Source organism: Melopsittacus undulatus, chromosome 13 (genome assembly GCF_012275295.1).
Source record: "Melopsittacus undulatus isolate bMelUnd1 chromosome 13, bMelUnd1.mat.Z, whole genome shotgun sequence".
In the NCBI taxonomy this organism is placed as follows: domain Eukaryota; kingdom Metazoa; phylum Chordata; class Aves; order Psittaciformes; family Psittaculidae; genus Melopsittacus; species Melopsittacus undulatus.
This window is the reverse complement of record NC_047539.1, coordinates 10186588-10207036: the sequence shown is the minus strand read 5'-3', so window position 1 is coordinate 10207036 and position 20449 is coordinate 10186588. Positions and strand designations below refer to the sequence as shown.

General features: G+C 42.5%; 2 protein-coding genes across 2 annotated transcripts; one reads left to right on the top strand and one right to left on the bottom strand.

Annotated features, from left to right (window-relative positions):
• Nucleotides 1–22: 22 nt before the first annotated feature.
• SKA2 (spindle and kinetochore associated complex subunit 2) lies at nt 23–13404 on the bottom strand. Its single transcript, XM_034068779.1, is given in 7 exon segments — nt 23–178; nt 1878–1917; nt 3271–3348; nt 5108–5284; nt 6045–6134; nt 13242–13338; nt 13340–13404. Coding segments are annotated over 7 exon segments (579 nt in total). The 5' UTR covers nt 13390–13404; the 3' UTR covers nt 23–131.
• On the top strand, nt 13323–18731 carry PRR11 (proline rich 11). The gene is made up of 10 exons (XM_034068778.1): nt 13323–13946; nt 14425–14533; nt 15252–15405; nt 15921–16043; nt 16300–16557; nt 16705–16803; nt 17416–17525; nt 17627–17686; nt 17778–17874; nt 18345–18731. Exons 2-10 carry the CDS (start codon nt 14427–14429, stop codon nt 18405–18407), a joined length of 1071 nt encoding a protein of 356 aa, XP_033924669.1. The 5' UTR covers nt 13323–13946; nt 14425–14426; the 3' UTR covers nt 18408–18731.
• Nucleotides 18732–20449: the final 1718 nt, after the last annotated feature.

Sequence of the window (20449 nt, the reverse complement as noted above, 5' to 3'; positions counted from 1 at the left end):
CCAGGAGCAATGACTGAGATGCTTCTGTGTCAAATAAATATGGTCCAAGCCTTTATTGACACAACCAATTTAACATTTCCTTGTTTGTCAAGTCCACAATAGCCAGCTCTTTCAAGATCTGTATTCTTGAGTCAGTGGCTTTCATCTTCATCTTGTTCATCTCCAGAACAGTGCTGCTCTGTAAGAGAAAAGCAATTATTTAGCAATACAGGGTATCAAACATCAGCTCTGGCAGAAAAAGGCTGAAAAGAGCATCCTATTTCCTGAACTACTTTTGCAAGTACTCTGTAAACCTCAGTCACATTTTCTGTCCTACATCAAGCTGAGATGTCATTTGCTAATCCAACCCCTGGGCTAAAGACAAGTCCTGAGTTTCAATTTCCTTCATTTTAACATCACCCTGCAAGAAACCTGCAGTGCAGGGGCCAGAGAGGACTCAGGCTCGCAAGGTGGGACAGGTTGGTGAGGGGAGGGCAGGGTTTGGGGCCATGGTTTATCATCAGGGCTTTGCTTTCCCAGTCTGGCTGTAGATTCTGAAAGCTAAAAGGCTTTGGCAGTACAACTGTGTCAGCAAAACCTTCCTAAACAGACCCAGTTTTGGACATCTGTGCACTGAAACCAAAAGGGAAAATAATGAAGAACCTGACATGCAGTTCTGAAAATGACCAACTCATTCAAGTCATTTAGGGGGTTTGTGTGATGACCTCACACTCTGGGGCACGTACCTCACCAGGAAGTGCACAGGGGACTAAAATGATGAAGTTACAATGTAGCCATGAGGGGTTAACTAAGCTACTTTTAATTTGAAAGGGCTGAATTTCTTTACAGCTTATGAAATTCTTACTAATGGCTTTCTTATCTGTTCTTGTTTACAATGAAGGGGTTCAGTAACTCCCTGTACAAACTGTTCAAGTCTGCTATTTCACCAGTACTTCTGATAGTTCTTGGTACAGTCAGAAGTATTTCCTCAGTCAATGGTTTGAATTGTGATTCTAAAAATAGGGAAATAGAATATACCTGTTTCTTCAGAAATCAGACTTTCATTGTTTTTAAGAAACCCCTAAAATGGGTCTAAGGGCAGATTCTTCAGCAAAAGGAAGGAGAAAAGGATGATACTCCCTCCAAACCATCACTGTACCTCAGACTCAACAAAAAATCATGTATTTTGAGATTTGATGTGGAGTAACAAATCTGGTCTGTCAATGACTACTTGGTTGGTTTGGGGGTTTTTGTTCATTCCTTTTTAAAGAATTAGGAAAATTCAATTCTAAAGGTAGGGATGAGCTATCTCTGTAGTAACTGCTATTTCTGTAGTAAGACTGGTACACCCTTTCTTCCAGACCATAAACACAACAGTAACTACTTCAATCCCCTCAAAAGCAAGGAAAACTCCCAGAGACATGGGAACTGTGTGTGGAATGTAACTAAGGGGTCAGGTTTATATATTAAAGTCTAAATTCTTGACATAAAACCACTAGTTATTAGTGCTTGAGAGTGAAAATGTTCAGTGAATTTACTGAACATCATAGGTTGTATGTTTTGTAAATAACAGAGGAACTGTATGGAGGTCTCAGCCTGTTCCTTCTTATTGTGAGATTTGCCCCTCTGGTACTCAGGGTTAATACAGCTTTTATTTGTCAGCTAAAGTTATTTACAGTATCTGCCTTTTCCAGAAGTAAAACAGTTGAATTCATTACTCCCTGATTCTAGATGGTAACTTGGTATGTTTAAATAGTACAGAACAGTAAGAGCTCAATATTACAGATGGAGGTCTTTAGAGAGTGATATCATCATAAAGCTTATCTCCTGGGGCTGGGAGTGTGGAGAAATCAAGGGGGAGGAAAAACCAGCAGGAAGATTATTCCTTCAGCACTTACCTTCAGTTGAGGCAGTGCTTGTAGGTCCCGAATAAGATGGCTAAAACCAAACAAGATAATATAAGGATTGTTGGAATTTTGTTTAGAGATTATTCTTTACAATTTCATTTCTGCAGAAGTAATTACATTTTACCACTGGATAAACAAGGATCTTGCAGCCACTGAAGTCAGCAGTAAAATCTTAGGCATTAAACAAACCCTGCCTTCAAATAAAAGGTAAGCTTAAACCGTATACGGAAGGATTTATATGCAAGTCAGATGAGCCTCCTCAGCTTTCTCCTTTGCATTCCAGTATGGATCTAGCTGAAAGCTCTGCACATGCAGCAAAGGAAAAAGATGGCTTTCCTGTTCTCAAGCAGCCTCCAGAGGCTGACAGCTCTGACAAGGTAGCTGTATCTAACTCCCCATAGCCAGAAATACAGCACGGATGAAAAAATACCAGAGTCTCTTTGTGACACTTTGCCATTCTTTCTGCCTTTCAGAGAGCATCTTCAAAACATAATGATGACATAGGGACTGACATCAATTAAAACTGGCCTCAGTAGCTGCAGGATATAGCTACATTTTGCACAGGTTTAAGACATCTGCATGTGTGCTTGAGCATTAAATAAAAGACAAACATTGAGAGATTTTATCAACATAAGAGAAAATATGTACAAACAGGTGAATGAAGTTGTGAGATACTGGACAGCTTTCCTGCCAGCCAACTGTGGCAATAAAGAGACAGAAAGCAAGGAATCCTGTGACAGAGGAGTAGTGGGCAGTGAAACGACATGTAGAAAAAGCTAAGGTTGATCAGATAATTATGCTCTATAAACCTTCTTACATATTTTGTTTTCAATAGGAGTCACAGACCAAATCTTTGCAGATAATTATATTAGAGGTTTGTGCTTTGAGTAGCTATGGGAGAATATCTGACATTTTAGCCATCATTATTTTATATCTATGTTCTACTTCATTACAGTTAGAATATATTTATTGTTCCTCATATTTCAAAATGTATTTAGTATTTTATATGAAATTAGATTTCTTTACATTTTGATATATGTTAGTTTGAATCCATTAAATTCTTTACTCCCACCCAGAACAATAGGATCAACAAGAGCAATCAACTACCTCTCTGAAAAGAAACGTAAACGTATCCCAGCTAAAAGGAGAACAAAATCTTCCATCAAAGCCAATTTTTTCTTTGTGGATAATTTAATTGTAACAAGTAATAAAATTAATCAACATAGAATAAAAATTAAAAGGTTTCTTAGAAACTTTAGTCCCATTTCTGGAAAAAAAAAGTCCATTCATTGGAGAGGTGTTAATACAAAACCCTTCTGACTTCAGATGAGCTACACTCAGGATTAATGGTTTCTGGAATATAGACATGCTTTGGCTTCATTACCTCTTCCACTAGCAATTCAACAGTTTGAGAGGTTAACTGCAGTACTGCAGCCTGTTCTTCTGCTGACAGGGGTAAGCACTAGGAAAAACAAACAAACACAGAGAACTCAGTTCCTAGGGTGATGATATTTACAGAACTCAATGCCTGTGTAGCCCTTTCCTTAAGGAAACTAACAGTAGACTCCTACTTGCCTTCAAATGAAACAAAATCTACAAGCAAAGTATTTCTGAAAGATCCAACCGTAATATTCCTTTAACATTAGTACTATACATGATTCAACAGAAAGAAGAAAAATTCTTTGATAAGAACTAGTATATCACTTAAGAACTTGAATTTCGCTGTAATAGTTTAATCCATCTTTGGTTTAGGATATATACAAAGTACATGAAAATCTTTATCTAAAAAGTCTAAATAAAACTCAAGAGACAAGAGTCTTCCACTGTAACAAAGTCCAAATATGAAATTATTCTTGGCAGTGTAACCTTGGAACCTGGGCAGAGAAAACATCTTTTCCTTTCTGTGGCATAACTACTGTCTTTTAAATCACTATAGACTACATTTTATCTATAAAACCTACCAGTAACCTCTCTAGAGCTTTCCACAAATTAAACACAATCTTGAGGCACTGTCATTAGAACATCTTAGCGAGAGCTGAGATCTGGGAATACATTTGAGTCACACCAGTTCTGTCTTTGCCACTAGACTATCAATTAGCTTGTTTGATCTAAATCCCCTTATTTGTGAAGGGATGGAATTAATGCTTTCACAGCCTCTTCGAATCTGTGATGAAGCAGTGCCTGGAGACCGCTTACACAAATGTTCTGTTTGTTATTGACTTTTTTAATAGGCACCTCATAGCAGCCTTCCAGTATCTGAAGGGGCCTACAGGGATGCTGGGGAGGGACTCTTCATTAGGGACTAGTGATAAGACAAGGGGTAATGGGTTCAAACTTAAACAGCAGAGGTTTAGATTGGATATAAGGAAGAAATTCTTTACTGTGAGGGTGGTGAGGCACTGGAATGGGTTGCCCAGGGAGGTTGTGAATGCTCCATCCCTGGCAGTGTTCAAGGCCAAGTTGGATGAAGCCTTGGGTGATATGGTTTAGTGTGAGGTGTCCCTGCCCATGGCAGGGGGGTTGGAACTGGGTGATCTTAAGGTACTTTCCAACCCGAACTATTCTATGATTCTCTGATTTTTTCTATTATACTGAGAAAAACTTACTTTGTACTAGAAGCAATTCCACTGCAGATGTTAGTGTGTTGCCTTTAACTTACTTTAGACAGCAAAAATACATTTGCCACTTAAAAGCTTTTTTGCCTTTTGAAATTGTTTCCTCTGTCTAATTCCTTTAAGGTGGCTACTTGAAAATATGTCAGTATAGAACTGGGACACAGCTGTGCACAGAGGCATCAGTTGCGGTGAAACTATTCAAACATGTGTCACAACATTTCCTCATGGCATCATTTTGGTTGGAAAAGACCTTTAAGGTCATCAAGTTGCAGTGTTAACCCAGCACTTCCAAATCCACCACAATACAAGCCAATGCCTTAACTGCAAAAGGTATTATTACAAAAAGTGTGAAGAATGATGGTATTACTTCAGCTCCAAACTGCATACCACTAGGTTAACTGCAGAGTGATGAACCAGGCTTGTGTTTTACCACAAAAAAGCTCCAGTCTTGCAAACATTTCTTCTGGTAAGCTTACTTTCTAAAAGCCTTCTAAGAATCTCCACATGTAACAGTTTCCAATGCAACTACTTCGTCTATGTATGGGTTACACAGACACATGTTCATTTACAGGAGCGAGACACAAGGGATTAAAATGAAAATACTACCTCAAGACCAGCACGTTGCCTTAACACCCGAACTATCTTCATTGTGTTCACTAGAGCAGCACAGATGTGCCCGATGGATTCTCTCTGCTCTGTGAAAACTTTTCTCATCTGCATACACAACATTTTGTAACGAGATTTCACCACTGCAATTTCTTCCAAGAGAGTAACTGGATTTTCCTATGTAGAAATTAAAAGTATATTTAAACTATGTAAGAAGAGAAAATGAATGTGGCCCATACAAATTAAAAATGTAGGCATTAGTGCCACTAAAACATAACATGAAATGACCCTTTACAATAAAAAGTGTAGCTGTGAGGATGTTTCATCTATTCATTTGGTCTTTCATAAGCAGAAATGATAGTGTTAATAAAAAGGACAACTCTGTGGCTCCACAACAAATACAGGAGAATGAGTTTACTGTGTTGGTGAATTTTAATGGTTTGTCTGGAATAAATCTGGGACTTCTAACTAAAAAGATTATTTTCCACTACATGTAACAATATACACTGAGGCAAGGACTTATAAAATCCTTGATGTGATGCCACTTATTGTTTTCTCCTTCATATCATCTCTCCCTCAAATCTGAATTTAGACATTGCTCATATGGAAGATTATCTTTGATCTCAAAGCAAGAGTGTGTTTTAGCTCAGACTAGAATATGTCTCTTAAATTTAGGTGTTAACTGTACTACTCATTTCTCAAAGCAGAACATGAGGGAATTTCATGATACCAAGAACTCAAAGGGGTTTTGTTGGTTTCTGCACTGAATTCATATTAAGTCAGTTATTTCGATATACAACACAGGAAATATAACAAGAGCCTAACAACTAGATAAAAGAACAGCTACGTATATTTTAGGATTAAAGAAAATCATCCATTTATTACTGACTTCATACAAAATGCAATAAAATCTATAAATTTAATCTGAAAATACTACCTCTGGTGCCAGATCATCAGGAAGACCTTTCATTATTTCAAATTCCAGTCTGTGTTGAATATAATCCAGGTCAGATTCTGCCTTCTGGAACTAAAATATTTCAGGTCAGCCACAGTATGTTAAAAACAAAAACTGCAGACAACCCCCAAACGTTTTCTTTTCTTGTATTTCAGGAAAGCAGAAGCCAGATGCCTCTGTTTTAAAGGCTTGTGCACTATACGAGTAAGTTTCTATTCCTCCAATCCATTCCATTAGCTAATGTCTGCCAATTATACTGACACACTTCTAGCCTAAAAAATATAAAGCAATAAACCTTCAGACTTGACAAAAACTTTCACATATAAGGATTACATGTGCACACACACACCTCTATTAATTTTGCCCTCTTTCTAACCCAAATGTCCTAATTGTTCTCTTTGCATCTTGTTGTTAGTACCTTCTTCCTGCAGTTCCCCAAAACACATGAAAACATTTTCATCTCCTCCTAATTTACATGCCTTTGCAATGCCAAATGTCTCAGGATGAAGTTTTTAAGTACTAGACCAAAGGGGCAAGTTCTATCAATAGAAAACAATGTGATCTTCACTGAATGCAGGAGGTGTTTTTGTTTTCCCTCCTGAGATATTAACATATTTTCCATCCTTTTTAGAGCTTTGTCTTGGCTAGTTGCTTTTCCTTTCAAACCCTAAAAGTTCTGTTAGCAAAACTGCAATAATCAGCTATTTAGACAGCAGAGATTGTGCATACATGTTCAGGATCCAAGCATATCAACAGAGATAGTATTAATTATATCAGGAATGCATTCTCTCAGATGATTATAAGACATTTTATTATTCCCCAATAAACTAGATAGACAAATAGATAATAAAATGGATAACATCACATTTCTTCCCATGGGATAAACAAGCCACCAGAGAATTATCTAATTGCCTTGTAAAACAGCCTGCTGATAGCATTATTACTTACTTAATTTTAGTCTGCAGTTTTAATATCTCTTAAGGGCTTCTGCTTTAAAGAAAAGCCATGTTCCCAGTTCACAAACAACTCATGAATGTTTTATCATCACATTTGAGCATCATTCTGTGATTGTACAATCACAGAAGAGACACTGATGAAAGCAAGGTGAGAACAGTTGTAATTTACTTCACTCAGTTTTCACTAGTTATCTTGTGGTTAACCCTGAAGTCATCATTACAACTCTCTCAAGGAGGGCTCTATTCATTGCGCGTATCCCAAAGTACTGACTGGCAGAGCTGTAGGGGCAGCTGAAGTGCCAAGTTTCAGTAATGTTTGGATGTAGCCTCTAGCCAGACCAAAAGGATGTTTATGTTTTAAACATCAGCCTTTGGATCCACCTTCAGGAACTGCCACTAATACCTTTGAGAATCTGGAACTTGAGATAGCCTGAAGGAATAGTGCCCTATCCAAGGTATTTTACAAGTAAAATCCCCTTTCTGATGTAGTGGAAAATGTATGATTTTCCCTAAACACATGCACCTTCAGTACATTGTCAAATAGTAGCTTAAGAAAAGGCAAATAAATCTAGTAAAGACTTTGAGCACCTCTAACTGAAAGGGAAAGCTGTCCCTGCTATGCCCATAACTTACCATCTGCCCAACAGAACTGCTTCCCCTCTATGCCCCAAAACCCAGTTATGATAAAAGGCAAGAATAAAACACTTTTTATTATACTATGTATTTTTAAAGAGTCATGAGGGATTTTTTCCCTAAGTGCTCAATCATTTATGTTCTCCTCCACTAGCAAACATTTTTAGGTTTTCATTTCTAGACGCAGGTACCCCCAAAAGATAGTATTTTCTTTTCTCCAACTCCCCCATTTGCTCTTTGGAAAAGCAGTTAATTATTCTAGGGGAAAGCAGACAATGAAGATGGGTGGCTTTCAAATTTAGCCATAAGACTCTATTCCTGAAATGCTCAGTACTGGTAATTTGAGATTTACAGAAAGATAAGGCACTAACATCCTGCTACTACTATGATTCAAGGCACTGAAAATGGAATGTGAAGCTGAATGTTTATCCATCACATGGCTGTAATGTTAATGTTTGTGCTTAATGAAAACACTAACACAGTTCAGTATCACTGCTTTCTCCCGAAAGTATACTCTAAAAGAAACAATATTTATTAACAGCAATTTCAAAACGTGCTTATAAGCACTGCCATACGCAGCTTTAGGGAACATACCCCTGCAAAAACATCAGGTTGTAGGGTAGGACCATTCCTATGACGAGCACTGCACAACAATCACACAGAAATTGCAGGTTTTGAAATGTAAATTTGTAATTTACTCACAGGCTTAGGAAAACTAGTGTCAGAAACCGTGAGGTGAGACTCTGCTTTCAGATGCTTTGACAATACTATTGCACTGCTAGCTGTGAAGTACAGTAGTGCAATAAAGTCAGAGCATTCGTTAGCAGCAAGAATTCTGTACAAGTCATCGGTAGACTCAAAATATGTACCTGAAAAAACAGGTTGAGTCAGATAGTGATTTCTGTGGATCAGGGAGAATTGGATAAGGTTAATGTTCACCAAATACTAAGACACACAAGAACTCACATTTTTTCAGGGCATCATTATTACTCATAATCCCCCTCATGCCACTAACCAACAGGAGGGGGAAACCACCCAACAGATCTGTCAGAAACTCAATTTCAAACAGTTTGGTGTTCTTTTAACTGGAAACTACAATTCTGAGTTTATTTATTTATTAGATTTGCCTCACAGCAAGCAAAGGTTCTAAACTGCTATCAAGATAGATGTTATTAAACTGCATTAGGGGGAACACGTTCTGGATACCAGAGTTTATTCTTTGCAAATGCTGAATCACTTCAATATGCACTTAGACACATACTCATTTCCCAACACTGTGGGTGTACTTTACCACTGAGGCTACCAGATGGATGTCAGAGCACCATCAGAGGGGGGGGGTGCATTTCATACATTTCAATACAGCTGTTTCTTTTTACGAATACAGTAACTTTACATAAAAAGTTGGAGAACTCTTAGGGTTTCGAGGTGCAAAGATTGTTAACAACAGAATGCAAAAAAGCAGTGGGATGGAGCGGAGAGAGATGGATGGTTGCTGATGCACATAGAGCAACAACTTGAGCCAGCTCCACACCTGTAACATTTCTCCAGAACACACCATAGGAAATGGGAATGCTACACAATGTTCTTTCCTCTTTGTAGGGCACTTACTTCCAAGGAAAAACACACACAGGAATGATGGTATTTGTCATTAGAAGGCCAGTTAATGCTTCCCCTTGGCAAATAACTAGAAGACAATGAGTGCAAAAAAAAACCAAACCAAAACAAAAACCTGACAATCCCAATCTACAGTTGTTTTGAGAACCACCTTCTGGTCTCAGACAGTGGCTTCTGACTTCTAACTATAATAATAGTAATAATGAGTAACGTAGATAGCATTGCTGGCCAATGCCCTTTTAACATTGCACTGCTTTTTGTGCATGATCACTAGTAGTACAACATAAAAAGGGCACTGGACAGACACCACTCGAAGGAAAAAGTAGGTCCACTATACCAAAACCACAGGCACAGAAAGTAACTGAATTGCTCTGAATGAAGCACTCCCAGGCTCATCTGACGGCTTAGCATTAGCATTAGCATTAGTCCTGAGCATTAAAGGTAAATGGAATGGTTGTACACAAGGATACATTTGTCAGCAGTAACTACCATGTACTATATTTTCAGGAGAGGCCTGTGTCTGTTGAAACTGTTGGAAAGGTCTCCAATCCCAGCTGCCTTCAAGGAACACTTGTGCAGCAGTCTCAGGTGCCTAAGTCCCAGTATTCTTAGTTAAAAGTGTTAATAAGTCAGCTTTACAATCTTTTGCATAATGAATCTCTGTAGACATCATGGTTCATTCCACTCTGGTTACTGTACTTTGAAGAACAGCCTCAAATAACCATTGATTACCTGGTGTTTTCATATACATTGTTCTTTTTAAGCTACTACAAATTACTTTATCCCTAAACTAAACAAAAAGACTAAACCAAAGAGTAAAACAAAGCTTCCCATGACATGCACGCCAAAACCTCCGGGGAAATAAGAAGTGCTATTTTACCACACTTCTATGGAGAGAGCTGACTTCACAGGAAATCCAGGAAGAAGAAACAATAAGCAGAAGGAAAAGCAAGCGACACGAAGCTGTGATGTGAGACATAGCTGCCAATGTACATATTACACTTTTAGATGAGGTTTGTATATAGGAAATTAATAAGTGAAATTGTCTGAGATGTATTTAAGGAAACACACTTCTTTTGAAAACAAACCAAAGTAAACCAGGTGCAGACACAACTGCCTTGTGCCACCCGCAGTTTCAGTGGAAGAAGGCAGCCAGGGATACCATTTTCCATCATCTGAATGAAGAATTAACACAAGAATCAAACAGAAAAATGTCAGACTAACAGGGTGAAATCAAAATCAATTTGTTTTTCAAATGGATTTCCTAAAGATGTGGGGTAGTTAGAACAGGGTGAAAGACCAAGCTATAGTCTCCACACTTGGAAATTGCTACGTGGGATCTGTGTGGATAACTGACCCAAACAAGCTCTCCACCTTGAAATAATCTGTGCAATAATCATATTGGTCTACTCATAAAGTAGATCATTAGGACAATGTCCCACTACAGTCTTCTTCCCCTACTATATATAAAAGCCCCTGCTAACTTTACATGGGCCCAAATACCTCCCTGACTATTTACAATACCTAAAATGAGAATTGCTTGAAAGTAAGACTTTCAATAACACACATAAACTATAACATTAAATAAATAAATACCAACATCTAACCTAGGTATTTCTAAAGAGATTCCTAAATTATTCTTGCTAAACCACGTTTTTAAATAAATACTACTAATACAAGATACGAGATCAAGTTTATGCTATGGACAAGGCTGAGGTTTTTGAATTTGAAATTAGAATAACTTCAGAGCTCTGACAGGAACACAGTATGTCACTGAATTAAAAAACTGTCTATTATTACCACTCTACGTACTCAGTGTGATGACTGCAGTTGAGTAGCTAAAGAGGAAAAAAAATAACCCCCACCTCCTCAGAAGCATGGCTTCTTCAAAGAAAAGGCATGACAAGACACACCACCTTGTTTTTAAGGTACAGTAAGACTGAAAATGAGGCAGGACAGATTGAAATCTCTGCTCTTTCAAATAATGCAGGTGTTCTGGTGTTTATTCAGTTGTTACTTTTTATTTCTTAACAGAAATAGAATCACAGAATCATTTAGGTTGGAAAACACCTTTAAGATCACTGTGTCTTATGGTTGCAGTGACATGCAGGTCACTCTGAGTGACAAAGGCAGAACTAACTCATGTTTAGACAACTTTCAGCTGATTGCTTCTTTGCAGACACCAAACTCTTCTCTGCCTCCCAACTGAGCTTTAATAATCACACTGTGCTGGGCAAGTGACAATAAACTAAGTATGTTTAAACACAGAGCACTGAGCTGCACAACTGTTGTGTATTAAGGTCTAGTGCCCATTAGGTTAAGGGATAATGTGGGGATGTTTTCCCAGCATTCCTCCTATTATTTTCTCTTGAATATTCTGCTTTGGTAAGATTACCGTGTACAGGTAACAGTTAGGAATCTATTAACGTCATTTTAACTTATTTCTTAATGAGAACTTGAAACCAAGATTGCCAGAGGACAGAAGAAACAAACACAAAAATCTCTATTGTGCTGTGTCTGTATTGAATAAAGCACTTTTTTCTCCATGAGGAGACTTGCAGTTTATCAATCGATTAAGCCTATCAATTAATTAAACTTATCAACTACCTAACACTGCTGCTACTACAAATGACAAAACTTTTTTAAGTTTCCAAGCAGAACCAAAAGGAGCACCATAGTTTGGAGAACTATGGCAGTAACTATGGCAGTACCAGCATTTTCATTTATGTAAGGATTTAGGAAGACAAAATACATTATCAGTTAAGGACTGGACGCATAAAACATCCCTGAAGCATTTTAACTAAAGCAAGAGTGTAAACTGGTTACATTACATGGAAGGAAAAACGAAGATCAGGATTTGGAGGAGGTCACAAGGAATTTGGCTGTTTAAAGGGACAGTTTTCCAGTGCCTCCCAACACGGCAGAGTTTGTGGGGCTTTTTTGTATTATTATTTCGCTTTTCCATGAGTGGGACAGGCAGAAAAGCGGTTATTACATAAAGCAGCTCAGTCTTGACCCCCGGGGCTGGCTCCGAGAGCGGCGAAACGAAGCTAAGCTCAGCGCCGGACTGCGTGAGCGCCTGCAGGAAGAGCCGCCCTCAGCTCGGGCCGTCCGCGGCCCACTCCCCACACGCCCCTCTCCTCAGGCTGCCGCAGCGCCCACCCGCGGCACTGCTATGGGGGAGGCTCCCGGCTCCGCTCCGGCCTCCAGCCCCGCGCACCTGCCCTGCTCTACCTGCCCCGTCCTCCCGGGCGGAGGGAGAAGCGGAGCCCAGGACCCCGCCATCCCCGGCGGGCAGCTACCCCGGCGGTAAGCCATCCCACCGCCCCGCCCCGCTCCGCTTCCCCCCCCGTAACCGGGTGCGAACGGAACAGCCCAGCGGCCTCTCCTCTCCCGACACCCCCGCGGGGAAAATGGTCCAGCCCAGGTGAGAGCTCCACCCTCACCCCCCGCTGAGACAAAATGGATTAGTCCGGCAGCGCTCATCTCCACACCGCCCCCCCCACCCCGCCGTGACGGCGAAATGAAGCCAACGGGACCGGACCGGACCGGCCGCGCCCGCCACGGTAACCGGTAACGCGGCCGGGACTGCGCTGAACCCGCCCCCCTCCAGGTGAGCGGGCAATGCCCAGGCCCTGCTCCCGGGCCGAGGGGTGAATGGAGCGGCACAAGCAAGCCCCGCCCCGCTCAGGGAGGGCCGGGGGGGGGGTTGCTGAGCAGAACGGCCCGGCCCGGCCGAACTTGCCTGACCCAAGCGCCGGGCGTCCCGTCGAGGGCGGCGCGGGCTCCGCTCAGGGCCCGGATGGGGCGCGGGCGCGGCTGGGGGCAGAGCGGAGGGCGGCCGCACTGCCCTCGTGCCTCCAGCCGCGCTCCGCTCTCCCCCCTCCATCAGGCTGCAGCCCGGTGCCTTCCGAGGCTCCCCCGCCGCCGGCCCCCGGCCCGGCCGCCCCTCAGCGCGGCCGCCGCCCGCACTCACCATGGTCTCCAGCTTGGTAACCGCCGTCTCCATGTTGAATAGTTGACATTCCTCAGGCGGCGGCGGGGAGATCCCCACCCCCCGCTCCTCAGGATGGGAGAGCCGGCGGCTCCCATTGGGCAGCTGTCACTCGCCGCTCGTCTGCCATTGGCTAACCGCTGACAGAACGCTCTCGCCATTGGGTCGGGAGGAATGTAAACCCTCTCCGAGGTACGGGGGAGCTCATTGGTTGGTAGAAAAGCTTTAGCTCCTGATTGGATAGGTGGGGAGCACCGCGAGCCATTATTGGTCCAGAAGGAAACCTAGCGGTGGACGGCTGGAGTAGCGGGTGCAGCTCCGCAGTTGGCGACAAGCAGAGCGGTCGGTTAGCCGCGGTCTGTCTCTGGCGAGGCGGGTCAGGACGGGTCCCTGGAGGGAACCGGACGAAGTAACCGGAGTTCCCCCGCCTTGCAGCCCCATTGGCCGTTCCCAGATGAGCGGTGTCCCGCAGCTGATTGGCCAACTCCGAGCCTTTACCCAATGATGGGCCGCGTCTCCCTGCGATTGGCCATTCGCCGCTCCCGTCGAGCCCGGGCTCGCCTCAGCCCGGGAGCCAATCAGCGAGCTGCTATCACGGGCCGCGGGGGCCGGGACGGCAGAGAGCGGCGCTCCCATTGGCTGGGCCCTGCGCGGGTTGCGGTTTGAATCGGCGGCGCCGAGCGGGAGGTGAGTGGTGGCGGGTCAGCGGGGGCGCGCGCAGTGTATGTGGGGGGGGGGGGGGTGTCAATATGGCGGCCCCGTGTCCGCGGGTACCCGGGATACAACCGGGGCTCGGTGTGTGAGGAACGGGGCGGTCCTCTGGAGCAGGGCGGCCGGTCAGGTAACGGGCCCGGCACCGCCCAGGCCCCGTGTGCGGAGTCTTCACGGCTTTATCCATTCCGCAAAACTGCCAACAAAAAGCCGTAGAAAATGGGACTTTGCATTGTTCACACCATTCTCTCGTGTATATATATATCGTTTCGGATCATAGGAACTTCAGGATGTATTTTCCACCAGCTGTGTATGATGCTTCTAGCAAGACAACTGTGACTAAATCCTGAGTGGATTTTCTGAACTGTGGCTCATGTTCTTGCCTCTTCGGTGGTAGCTCTGTGCCCATGTGAAAGCTTCAGTACATTCATTGTAAATGTGTCTTTTTAAACAGCAATGGCCAAGTATAAGAAATGCAGACGAAAACACAGAGCTCGAGCAGAATTTCTACAGGGAAAAAAAAGAGATGCTGCAGACTTCCAGGGCTCAGGCTGTTCTCCACGGTAGGAGGCTCAGCTTTGGGCTTTTAAACTCAATTTTGGGTCCCCTGTTTGGTCCCCTGACATAATAAATTGTATTTGAAGCTTGTCTATGTCCTGGCATGGATGCTGTGGAATTGTTTCACAGACTCACAGAATGTTTTTGGTTGGAAGGGGCCTTAAAGCTCCTCCAGCTCCAACCCCTGCCCTGGGCAGGGACCCCTTCCACTGGAGCAGCTGCTCCAAGCCCCTGTGTCCAACCTGGCCTTGAGCACTGCCAGGGATGGGGCAGCCACAGCTTCTCTGGGCACCCTGTGCCAAGGCCTCAGCACCCTCCCAGGGAAGATCTTCTGCCTGAGAGCTCAGCTCAGTCTCCCCTCGGGCAGGTTCAAGCCATTCCCCTTATCCTGTCCCTAAGTCCCTTGTCCCAAGCCCCTCCTCAGTTTTTTGAAGGCCCTTTAAGGTATTGGAAGTCAGATACCTTTTGTATATCTTCTGGTACTCTACCATAAACTTTTATAAGCAGGAAAAGCAATTTGGATAAAAATATATTGTAAATATGACACCCTGCTTTATCAAAATGCATTTTGATCTTTCCTGGTTTCTGTGGTCATGTTTGCTCTGTTGTCACCTACTGTTGGTGGTTCTTGTAATTTCCAGATGATTGGTCACATTTAGCTTCTTTTAAAAGGCTGAAATGAGAAATATAATTATGGCCTCATTCTGAAACATTCTATACCAGGTCAGCAGGTGATCTTCCTCTGAACACATCATCTGTCCCAAGCCGTCTGTCCACACTCTGGTCACTAGCCTTGCCATGTGTGAAAAACGTGGTAAAACCCTTCACAACAACAGCGTCATTTTTGTACTGTTGGTGCCAGAACACGGTTGCACAGGTATGTTTTTTACTTCTCTGCTTTTAACAGCATGTGAGGCTGTTCTTAGCACTAGGGTACAGGATATACAGTCAGATTGGAGAACTACGCTGTAAATTTAGTTATGTCTATTAAAGCATCTAAAGCATAGTTAGTACTTACCATTGAAGGAATAAATATGAGAAGAGTGTCAAGGCAGCTGTGGACATTAAATGCATATGTGCAATTGTGGTTTTTTATTGGAATATTAGGATTTGCAGTGACAGGATGTAGTCTTTCATAGTAGAAATGATTGTATGAGCTTTTCAAGTCATGTGAATTAGAGTTCAAAATTTCTAGATGAAATTCATTCTTTTTTTTGAGAGAAAGTTACTTCCTGTGCTCCTGTCAAGGAACTATTTAGTGAAATTTTGTATCTTCATGTTGTGCCTTTCTGTTGACTACAGTAAGATTTGTGATGGAACTTCCAGTAGTAATCATAGCCCTGTATCTGGAAACATAGTGAAAATGCTAACCTGGTTTCTCTTTGTGCTTAGACTTTTAAGGTGGTTAAAGAGGCCATATTTCCGTCACAAATCTACTTAAGGGAGCTAAATACGTTCAGAGAGCAGCTGAAAAAGTTGGAAACTGAATTGTCCAGACTACAAGGAGCACTCCAGGTCAGTCTCATTCCTGGTGGGGCAGGGTAACATTTGCATAACACATATGGCACTGTGGTCAGTGCCAATAAACCCAGATCTGAAGAGCTTCTCTTTGGTCATTTTCTGCATTCAGCATTACCTCATAGCTAGAGGGAAGTGGTTTGCTGGTGAGCCTTGCAAGAGGCTTTCTATGTCTTTCTTAGAAATTTTGCTGTCTAAAATTCCATCTACTTCTGCCAATGGATTTAATATTCTCTAATTTATTTGTTTTCAGATGAATGGAACCACAGCCTCATCTTCAGAAAGCTCTCTTTGTCAAAGGTGTAACAGACCAGTTGTGGGTGCTCCTGTACCAATGCAGATGGACCTGCCATCACCAGTATCCAGGCCTTCTGCAATACAGCTGCAGCCTTCATTTGCACCACCTCCACCTCTTCCTCCTCCACCACCTCCACCACCTCCACTGCCCCCACCAAAACTGCCTCCAGCACCTCTCCTCCTCAAAAGGGGCAATGGCTCCAAAGCAGTTCTGGTAGGGGGTGAGAAGGTTCCTCTGTTTTGGTTTTGTTTTTAGCTTGGGACGGGTCCCTTGGACCTGGTTCCATCAGGAATGTGTATATTTGTGAAACTTCAGTCACTTTCCAATCCTAATTTTCCTTCCAACCACCTTTGTACTCAGATACCACCAGTGAAAAAAGATGGGCCAATGCAGATCACCCTCAGAGACCTCCTGAATGTTAAACTGAGGAAGGCAGATGGCAGAAGCAGGATGGACAAGGTAAACCAGGGGACATGTGGTTAAACAGACAATGGTGTATCAAGGCAAACTCCATATGGAACCAGGGTATTTTCTGCCTTAGTCCCTCATAGAACTTTCTCAAGTAATTAATTCTTCTCTTCAAAACCCCAGTGATCAGCTTTAAGTGATCATTCTGATCCTACACCCAGCACTTGAAGTGAAGAAACTAAGTGACTCCAGACTCACCTGGCATGCAGGACAGTTCTGGTTTTATCTTAAGAGCATGTAGCATCATGTCTGTATGTTATTAACCGATTTGGGGCTTTTGTTTGCCCAGCTGAAATCTTGTTTGCAACAGTTTGGGGGTCTTAAAATAAATATTTTTAGCTAAGACACGCTCAGATCTTGATGACTGAAAAAAGTGTAACAGCCATAAACCCCAGGTTGGACAGAGCCTTGGGTGATATGGTCACCCATCCCTGAGGCATCCCTGCCCATGGCAGGGGAGGTGCAACTAGGTGAAAAGAAGGTCATTTCCCACTCTAACCATTTTATGATTCTGTGAAATCTTTCAGAGTATAAATATTAAATAGATGTAAGGTCAGTGAAACACTTGGAAGTTTCATTTTGCTATGTGTTTTCTCCCTTCAGGCAGAATCACCAGTGAGGACATGCAGGGCCTTAATTACAGTCTCAGATTTACAGAGTGTTAGTCTGAGACCTAAAACCAAGTCATCTGCTCATGTTACAAACTCCTTAATGTAAGATACTTCTTTTCTTTAGATTTTTTTTCTGTTCTAAACACTGACTAACACTGTTCAGAGAATGGAAAACATTTTAACAATTTGTTTTGTTCTGCTAGTACCCCTCCTAAAAATCACTTAGATCTTCGAAAACATCTGAAGAAAGTCAATATCCAGAGGTAAGTTCCTTCCTATTCTCTTGTTTTGTTTCTCTGGAGAGAAAAAAACAAGAGAACTAATCATAGTTCCTCCTATTTCTGATCTTTTCAGGAGTCCTGGAGGCACTCCACTAAATGGCAAAGAAAACACAGAATGTGGGTCTGGGTTGACACCATTAATGACACAGGCACTACGGCGCAAATTTCAGGCAAGTCGCGGGGTCTCTCTTTTGGGAATGATAAACTGACTTTATAATCCAGAATTCCATGCTGATTTACCCTGCAGCCCAGCACTGCTGGTGTGTATTACACACACTACAGCATCTCCATAATTCCCATCCAAAAGTGCTCCTTAACACAACCAAGGGTGCTCATTTTAATGGTAAGGAAATGACAGAATGGGAATGCCTTTGCCTGTTCCAGCAGGTTATTTGGCAATACTAAGAGGAAAAATTGAGAGGTTTTTTGATGGCCATTCCAGCGCCTCAATACCATCTCTAACTTTATGGTTCCAGTTTGCAAGAGAACAAAGTCTGAGGGTTAATAATGTCCTTTATTTTAAGGATTTGCCATGTCTGGTTCCTTTTATAGTATTTAAGAATTGTGCAGTAGTTTATCTCAGTCATAATTAGAACTGAGTTTGGATGTTCCAAGACTGACCGTGTCCTTATTTTGACAGATGGCACATCCAAAGAGCCCATCACCTGCCCGGCTGAGTGCTGCAAACAGCTTTGACGAATAGAAGTAGTTTATGGAACACTGCGTTTGTCACCTCTGGTTAGAAAGCCCTTCGAATGCTGTTTTTCTCTTGCTCAGAATTATATATTTGCAAGTAAATCTTGTGTGTACAAGAACAGGATTTTATAAACCCCCTTTGGCAGATTTCTGCTTTTTAAAGGCAATGTCTTTCTAACATGTTTCGGTTTGGTTGCATCTTAACGGAGAAAAAACTAAGAAACTTCCTGAGTCTCTTGATACCTGAGGCAGGGACTGTTTGTGTGCCCAGCACCGGTGCTGCTTGTGATATAAATATGTGCATATGTAGCGTATTAAGGCATGAACTGCAGCTGTGGTGCAACCAGCGACCTTTATTGAGTGAGCATACAGGCTTTTATAGCAGTCTGTCTAGAGGCTGGTTCTATTCTGTATTTTCCATCATGAAACAGTGCTCCTTCTCCACTCGCTTCACCATGCGTTTCTCCAGCCAACGGCCTTACTGATCACGTATTGTTGCATTTCCCCCTTCTTTGTTAAGCTTTGCAGAGCAAGCATAGTATGTGTTTGTGTAAGCATTACTTGATTTATGCTTTGATTTGTAAGTCATTTGGTACAAGAAAACAAACATGCTAGACATAGCATAACCATCAATAACTCTATAAGCCCTATCACAACAAAGCCAGCTACAGTCTAAGCCAAGGACTAAAATTTCCCAGTCAAGAGAACAGTCCAAAAGGGTCTCACCCTTGGTTTTGTCACAACTCTCCAGATAATTCCTTCAAATCCTGAATGCTTTTGTGAATTGAATGATTGCTCAGATTCATGCAGCACATTCCGTCTAAATCTTCACATCCATGCCCCTGGGCTAGTAACAAAAAGTCTGTCACTGCCTGATTCTGCAGTGTCGCATGACGCACAGAATCAACATCTGTTAACAACCCTGTCAGGGCATCGCTAGTGGCATTACTCTCTTTCACTAGCCAACAGCCCAGTTTATTCAGTGTGGTTAAATCATGGGCAGTACCGATAGAAGGAATTAACCAAAAAACCTTTGTGCGTGATTCCAAAAGTCGATGTTGGAGTTACAGTCCAAGCTGAATTGTAAGGCAGCACATCTGCTTCATCGGTGCTATAGGGTTCAGTTAACAAGGGTTTGATTACTGGGATGGAACATGGTTAAATGAGTAAAGGTGCAGGGGTTTACCTGGAATTCCTTTCCATGCTGTGTCACCACAGATCAGAAAAATATTATTAGGAAGACCTCCTGCATTGGCCCCTGGTGTAATTGATAAGGGAGTAGTGAAATTACACCAGGCAGAATTACTGAGATAAATGCTGGCACCACTTACTTCAATTCCTGTCTGGTTTATGTTCAAGCCACTACTGTAGTTAAGAGAAAAACATACAGGAGCTTGTATGTAGCCCAGTATTTCAAGATCCTGAGGCTGTAGCAGGAGAGCAGGAAAGTCACCTACTTTGTTCATGCCGTTTCCTGAGTCATTGCTCCAATACCATCCTGCGGGCTGACCAGCACTGGATTGCCATGTTCCTAGGCACCACCATAATGGCTCACACCTACCTGGATCTGTACAGTTGAGTGTAATCATTTGGTTATATAGCTGGTCCCATTCATGTTCTGTGAGAGGAATGCCAACCAGACAGGTTCAGAATGGATCACTGGGGCTGGTCATGGCAACACAAAGGGTGGACTGATTAGTTGCATTGGCTAGAGTAAGCCAAACATTAGTTTTTGGTTTTGAGATCCATGCGCAGCTCACAATCCTTGAGAGTCTACTGAGGATGGCAAGAGCTGCACACATCACACTGGCACCCACTGTAACTGATTACTTACGTGGAGCCCTGGGTCGCAACTGATGTCTCAGTGTTCCAGGTGCCTGTTACAGGGTCCCTCCACGCCATACCTGCTTTTTTACTTTTCCTAGAACCATTGGTGAAGATGGTAAGACCAACTACAGGTGCTGGGTGGCACCGCTGTTTCGCATATAATGGTAGATGGGAAATATCTGTCCAAAGTTCGTGTTTTGGATAATGAATTGAGCTGTCCCT